We start from the raw sequence: 7,312 nt of genomic DNA on the forward strand, positions 1-7,312 counted from the left end.
ATACACACAAATTTCACATTCACTGTTCTAAATTCCTTTCCAATATAATGGCTTCGGTTCGATATGCAGGAGGACTTCGTACCTTGAGAGACATGGTTGGTGAGCGTATGATGGTTCATGGTTGACTCTTTCCCTTATATATGCGAGGCGTGTGTGTGTTTGTGCATTCGTGCGTAGGTTCTGCTGTAGGCCTTTCTCTTATAGCCTGAGGGGATGACTTCGAGCCCTTGAAATGCATTATTTCTGAGCGTATTCCTGTAAAAAAGATTTTCACACACACATGTATATATATTTGTTGTAAGGCATCCGGTTAGACGATTCTTTTAGTGGTTCGCATGGTCTATTGGGTTAGTAGCTGGGATTGTCACTCTGACGACCCGGGATCGAGTCTCGGTCAGAGATGTAAAATTTGTATTTCTATATTAAATGCGTTACTGCATTCTACCATCTTTCTCACATAGATATAACCTCTGTAACATGATTTGTGACTTGAATTTCTAATTCATTGCTGCCGAGTGTCCACAGGAATTGTCTGTAAAACCTAGCAATCACTGGTCTGCTAAGAGCATATAGACAATTTCCATGATGGTTGTAAGGCATTTAGTTACTGCATTCTACCATCTTTCACACACACACATTTATACACACACACACACACACACACACACACACACACACACACACACACACACACACACACATATATATATATATATATATATATATATATATATATATATGTATATTTATATATACATTCATACTGTATATATATATATATATATATATATATATATATATATATATATATATATATATACATATATGTATATGTATATGTATACATATACATATACATGCATACATACATACATACATACATACAAACATACATATATATATATATATACATATATATATATATATATATATATATATATATATATATATATATATATATATATATATATATATATATATATATATATATATATATATATGCATATAATATATACAGTATATATATATATATATATATATATATATATATATATATATATATATATATAATATATATATATATATATACATATATGTATATTTATACATATACATATACATACATACATACATACATATATATAATATATATATATATATATATATATATATGTATATATATAATATATACATAAATATATATGTATATATATAAAATATATATGTATATATATATAATATATATGTATGTATATTCATGTATATATACATATATATATGTATATATATATATGTGTGTGTGTGTGTGTGTGTGTGTGTGTATGTATGTATATATCTTGTTTTTTTGTGATGTCAAGAGCCAATGACTGCTCATGACTTAAAACAATAAACAATGTTAACTAGATTTCTCTTTTATTAGGATTTTACCCTCTTCCCTGCTGGGAAACACCACCTAATGGTGTAATAAACCTATTCATGTTACTTACCTCATGTTACTGGTGAAGAGTTTTTTTTTTTGTTGAATTTTGATTTGCCGTTTTGGTTGAGCCTCTTCTTGGATTCATTTTGAATTTCTTTTTATTTTCATTGAATCATTTCTTTGTATGTTTTGTGATAAGTATTATTAATGTTTTTTTTTCAACAATTACTTGCTTATTTTACATACTGTATCACTTTTATATATGCTTTCATTGTGTTTACATGTTTCCATTTCTACTTTTACTGTTGTTTTTACGTCAACTTTTACGCCTTAGACTTTTTAGATCTTTTCTATTACGATTTTACTTCGTTTTAGTATTACTTTTAACTATTACTTGCCTCTCACTGTGCTACCTTCTTGCTTTTCCTTCTGCTTTTACTGTTTTTGTTTACGCCTTTCTTGAGTTTTTACTGTTTTATTTCTTTTATTGTTCCTTTGAGTTTCATTTAGCTTTTCTGCTTTGACGATTTTAGTTTTGTCATAACTATTATTTACTAGTTTTACTTAATTTTATTTCGGCTTTTACCATTCCTCCTTTTATTTTTTTCATTACCCTTTTATTTTTTATGTTCTTTTGTCACTATTTTCCTACTTATAAGAAAAAACAAACAAACAAAAAACCTTGCCTTTGCTTTCTTAGGTCTTGCTTTTATTCTTATATTTCTTTTATCATTGTTTCTTTTATCAGTGTTACTACTAGTTCTACTTCTACTCCTACTGCTCCTCCTATTGATACTACTACTGCCTACTACTACTATTACTACGGCTGTTACTGCTACGTCTACTGCTTTTACTATTACTACTGCTGGTTCTACTACTCTCTACTACTATGACTACCGCTATTACTGCTGCGTCTACTGCTTTTACTATTACTACTGCTGGTTCTACTACTCTCTACTACTATGACTACCGCTATTACTGCTGCGTCTACTGCTTTTACTATTACTACTGCTGGTTCTACTACTCTCTACTACTATGACTACCGCTATTACTGCTGCGTCTACTGCTTTTACTATTACTACTGCTGGTTCTACTACTCTCTACTACTATGACTACCGCTATTACTGCTGCGTCTACTGCTTTTACTATTACTACTGCTGGTTCTACTACTCTCTACTACTATGACTACCGCTATTACTGCTGCGTCTACTGCTTTTACTATTACTACTGCTGGTTCTGCTACTCTCTACTACTACTACTTTTATTACAACTACCATTATGCTTCTCTTTTCTCTTACTACTACCAATGATTTATTTATTCATGTCTTACTTCTATTAGGACCACTATAATACTTTTTTTTTTTGGTTACTACTACCATTGGTTTATTTTGTGTCATGAGGAGGTTTCTGAAGGTAATCCATTGAAGCACAGTCACTCTTGAACAGATTCCTGGTTGCAAATATCTATCGGCTTCCAAATATTTTGTCTACTATATGAGGAGCTAATGGGAGCCCTTAATTTCATGTGAACCTGGTTTCTAAGCTCTCTTACCTCATAAGTGTATTCCGGGCTCCTCTCTACCGATATCCATATGGTCTTTAGCTGAAATTTATATATGTATATATATATATATACATATATGTATATGTATATGTATATATATGTATATATATACATATACATATATATATATATATATATATATATATATATATATATGAATATACATAAATATGTATATATATATATACAGTATACATACATATATATATATATATATATATATATATATATATATATATATATATATGTATATATATATATATATATATATCTATATATATATATATATATATGTAAAAAAATATATACATACATACATATACATATGTAAATATATACATGCATACATATATATATGTAAATATATACATGCATACATATTTATATGTATATATATACATACATATATATATATATATATATATATATATATATATATATATATATACATATATTTATATAAATTCCTATATGTTTCTTTGTATACATATACTGTACTGTACAGCATCTTAATATATAGTCAACACAAACAAGGTCGCTCCATTTTCCGATTTTTCTTTATGTTTAACTTCATATAGGCATTAACATATAGGGAAGCGCATTTATATGAAGAATTCAGTTTTCCAAATATTTCAGTTTGACTATCAGCTGAATCAGTTTATATGTATGTATATACACATATGCATATGTATATATATATGTACATATTCATATATACATACATACATACATACATATATATATATATATATATATATATATATATATATATATATATATATATATATGCATTTACAGTGAATATCAATTATTTCATATAATGTTATTTTATTTTAGTGTTAACTTAATTCATGCCGAGACAATTAGATCAATTCACTGATTAGTAAAACTTCAGATATACATACAAAAAAATTCTTTATTTAACATATGAGAAAATAAATACAATTAGCTGACTATATGTTTGTACATATATTGCCTTATATAATTCTCTCTAAAAACCTTAAAGATTTAGGCATAGGTGGGGGGAGGGGGTGCGTAGGAGGGGGGAGCGGGCTTGTAGGCGGGGGTGTGCTCGGGGTACTGAGCCTCGCCCTCGTAGGTGACCTCAGCTACGAGACCGTCGCCGTTGTCCACGTATTTGACGATCTGCTTGCGGCCGTCGGGGAGGTCCACGGTGTAGCTGCCCTCGGTCTTGTAGCCGTCGCGGGACTCCGAGTGGCCGAAGTTGGCGCCGGAGTAGCCGTCGGCGACACCGTAGTTGTAGTTGTACTTCGGTGGCACCTGCACAGAGGAAAAATGAATGAGAAATAATTCCATATATATGACCGTGACACACTGTATTTTGTATGGAATCAGTATAGTATCTATGAAGAAGTGTAATAATAATGCCATTAATGATGATTGTCATGATATTCTGAAAGCACATATACTCACATCAGGGTATTCGGGCTCGTAGTGTTTGGGGGCGTGGTAGGCAGGCTCAGGGGCGTGATATGCTGGCTCAGGGGCGTGGTAGGCGGGTTCGGGGGCGTGGTAGGGGGGAGCAGGGGCGTAGGCGGGGGGAGGAGGGGCGTACACTGGGGCCTTGTCGCACAGAGCGACGACAGCCACGCAGGCGAGGACGGCGATCTGTGGAACAAGTTGCTTTTTATTTCTTTTGTGGAGAGAAAGAAAGAAAAAGATTCTTTCATAATAAGAGATTGCATTTACCAGATGCAAATGCACCTTAGTGATATGATCATGCATATGCGGGTTCAGACAAGCACATATCTGCGGACAAACACACACACAAGGAAACACTCTTATATTACATATATCTGAACGTGTGAAATGTAGACGGAACAAAGAATGAAAATGTGATTAGGTTTGGGACACATTCTCGTCCAGCCAGGGATATTTTTTTTAGCTATCACACACACACACAAATATATATTTGTGTGTGCACGTGCATATTTGTATATACAAACATATAGACAAAAATATGAATTAAAATCGGGAGGTTGAGCGGAGAAGCAAAACGAAAATATATCAAAAGTTATATCAATGAAACGGAATTATGCAAAATGTAAAATTAAATGGGTATATATATATATATATATATATATATATATATATATATATATATATATATATATATATATATGCACATATATACGTATACATGTATATTCATACTCTACGGACGTTATTCAAACCATATTCCCCACACTACTTTCACATTCACTGTTCTCATCACAACACTTAGTAAATTCTTTCACAAATTAAAGACTTCTTTTCGTTATGCAGGAGGACTTCATACCTTGAGAGACATGGTTAGTGAGTGTATGATGGTTAGCGGTTGACCATTCCCTTTATATATACGGTGTGTGTGTGTGCGTCCGTGCGTTGACTCTGCTGTAGGGCTTTCTCTTATAGCTTAAGGGGATAATTTTTGAGCCCTTGAAATGCGTTGATACCGATCGTTAATGGGATAGTAAATATTCTCTCTAAAAATACTTTCGATAGTGTCAGGGGCACATGTGACTCTTTCAAGTAAGTGTGGATATTTATGTCCTCTCTTACAAGACTGTTGATGTTAATTTTATTCCAAATCAAACCTTATTTCTCATTAAGACCAATATCAGTATGAAAATGAGTATTTATCTTGTTTAACAAAATAGAATGAAAAATCATGAACTTGAAAAATTAATTGATGGGCACACATACACATATACATATAGATATATCTATATGTATATGTATATATATATATATACATACATGATATATATATGTATATATATATATATATATATATATATATATATATATATATATATATAAATGTGTGTGTGTATATATATGTATATAAATACATGATATATATATATATGTATATAAATATATATATATATATACATATATATACATACATATATATATATAAATATATATATATATATATATATATATAGAGAGAGAGAGAGAGAGAGAGAGAGAGAGAGAGAGAAAGAGAGAGAGAGAGAGAGAGAGATACACATAACATATATATTGAAATTTGCTGTGAAATGAATTACCTTATTTAAGGCTTTATTTCTTTTCATTTCGTTTGTGTGTTATGTGAAAGTGTGAACGAGAGCGTATTAAAATTCCTTGGCTTACCAGCCTACGGTTTCAGTCCTTCGAAGGAAACCACAGCTGGTGGTCGCCATGATACTTGAGGGTCAGCACGTACCTCAGAATTCCCTCAAAATGTACATCTTCCTTCAATATGTTATCTCGCAAACATTATTCCATCCATTGGTCTGCAGAGAAAAAATGTCCTTGGTGCTTTCATTGGCCTACTGACTCAGCTTGATCTAATTCAAGCTGACCTTGTACTGGCCTGCTGATCCACTATTAGTCTGTTGAGTCAAGTTGACTTCATTTTGAACTTGGATGCATTAGATATATGGACTTATCTACACAAGATGTATATCTGAGAAATATAATATATTCCCAAGAGTTCAACGTAAAAAAAAAAAAAAAAAAAAAAAAAATATGATGATAATAAAAATAAAATAAGGGAAATCAATCATGAACAACTTTTCTCGGGATCATTGGCTCAGAAGTTCAACTACAAAGTCCTATAATCTGAGACTATTACATAAGATTTGATAATGCAATGACGCATTGGCAATGCTGTATAACATACCTCCTGACCTGGAGTCGAACCTCTACCGCCTTCAGGTGTTAGCCAGAGAGTGCAGTAGTAAACGAACTTGACCGCACGACCTACCAAAGAATTGTCAAAGTAGGATCGTACTATCTCCTCATACTTTGTTGAGTCGTGTGGTCTAGCTGGTTTAGTACTGCACTCTCGGGCTCACACATGCGGGCGGCAGAGGTTCGATTCCGGATCAGGGACGAATGTCTTACACATACACACATATATATGTATATATATATATATATGTGTGTGTGTGTGTGTGTGTGTGTGTGTGTGTGTGTGTGTGTGTGTGTGTGTGTGTATGTACATATGCAGAGGACTTGTAATTGATTAAAATGGGAAAAGTATTGAAGAAGAAATTTGACAGCCTCATATTTTATCGCTTTTCGGCTTCGTGCTTGGAATATGGGAGAAAATTAAACTTGTTGTATGTAGTTCATATGTGAATATGTAAATATACATATCCACATATGTGCACACACACACACATATATACATATATATACATGAATAAAGACACACACACACACACACACACACACACACACACATATATATATATATATATATATATAAATATATATGTATATATATGTCCATACATATATATGCATATATCTGTGTGCATGTGATGCCTTTG

At 31.8% G+C, this 7,312-nt stretch overlaps 1 protein-coding gene across 1 annotated transcript in view; it reads right to left on the reverse strand.

The window, feature by feature from the left end:
* LOC147466643 (pro-resilin-like) overlaps positions 1-119 on the reverse strand; it is a 1,203-nt gene extending 1,084 nt beyond the window's left edge. The window contains exon 1 of the mRNA XM_086534823.1: positions 18-119. Coding sequence (XP_086390949.1) covers positions 18-119 — 102 coding nt within the window. The remainder of the gene's footprint in view (positions 1-17) is intronic.
* Positions 120-7,312: the final 7,193 nt, after the last annotated feature.

This window comes from Penaeus japonicus, unplaced genomic scaffold, assembly GCF_977035675.1.
Source record: "Penaeus japonicus unplaced genomic scaffold, GWHDUDI00000001_assembly GWHDUDI00000042, whole genome shotgun sequence".
Taxonomy (NCBI): domain Eukaryota; kingdom Metazoa; phylum Arthropoda; class Malacostraca; order Decapoda; family Penaeidae; genus Penaeus; species Penaeus japonicus.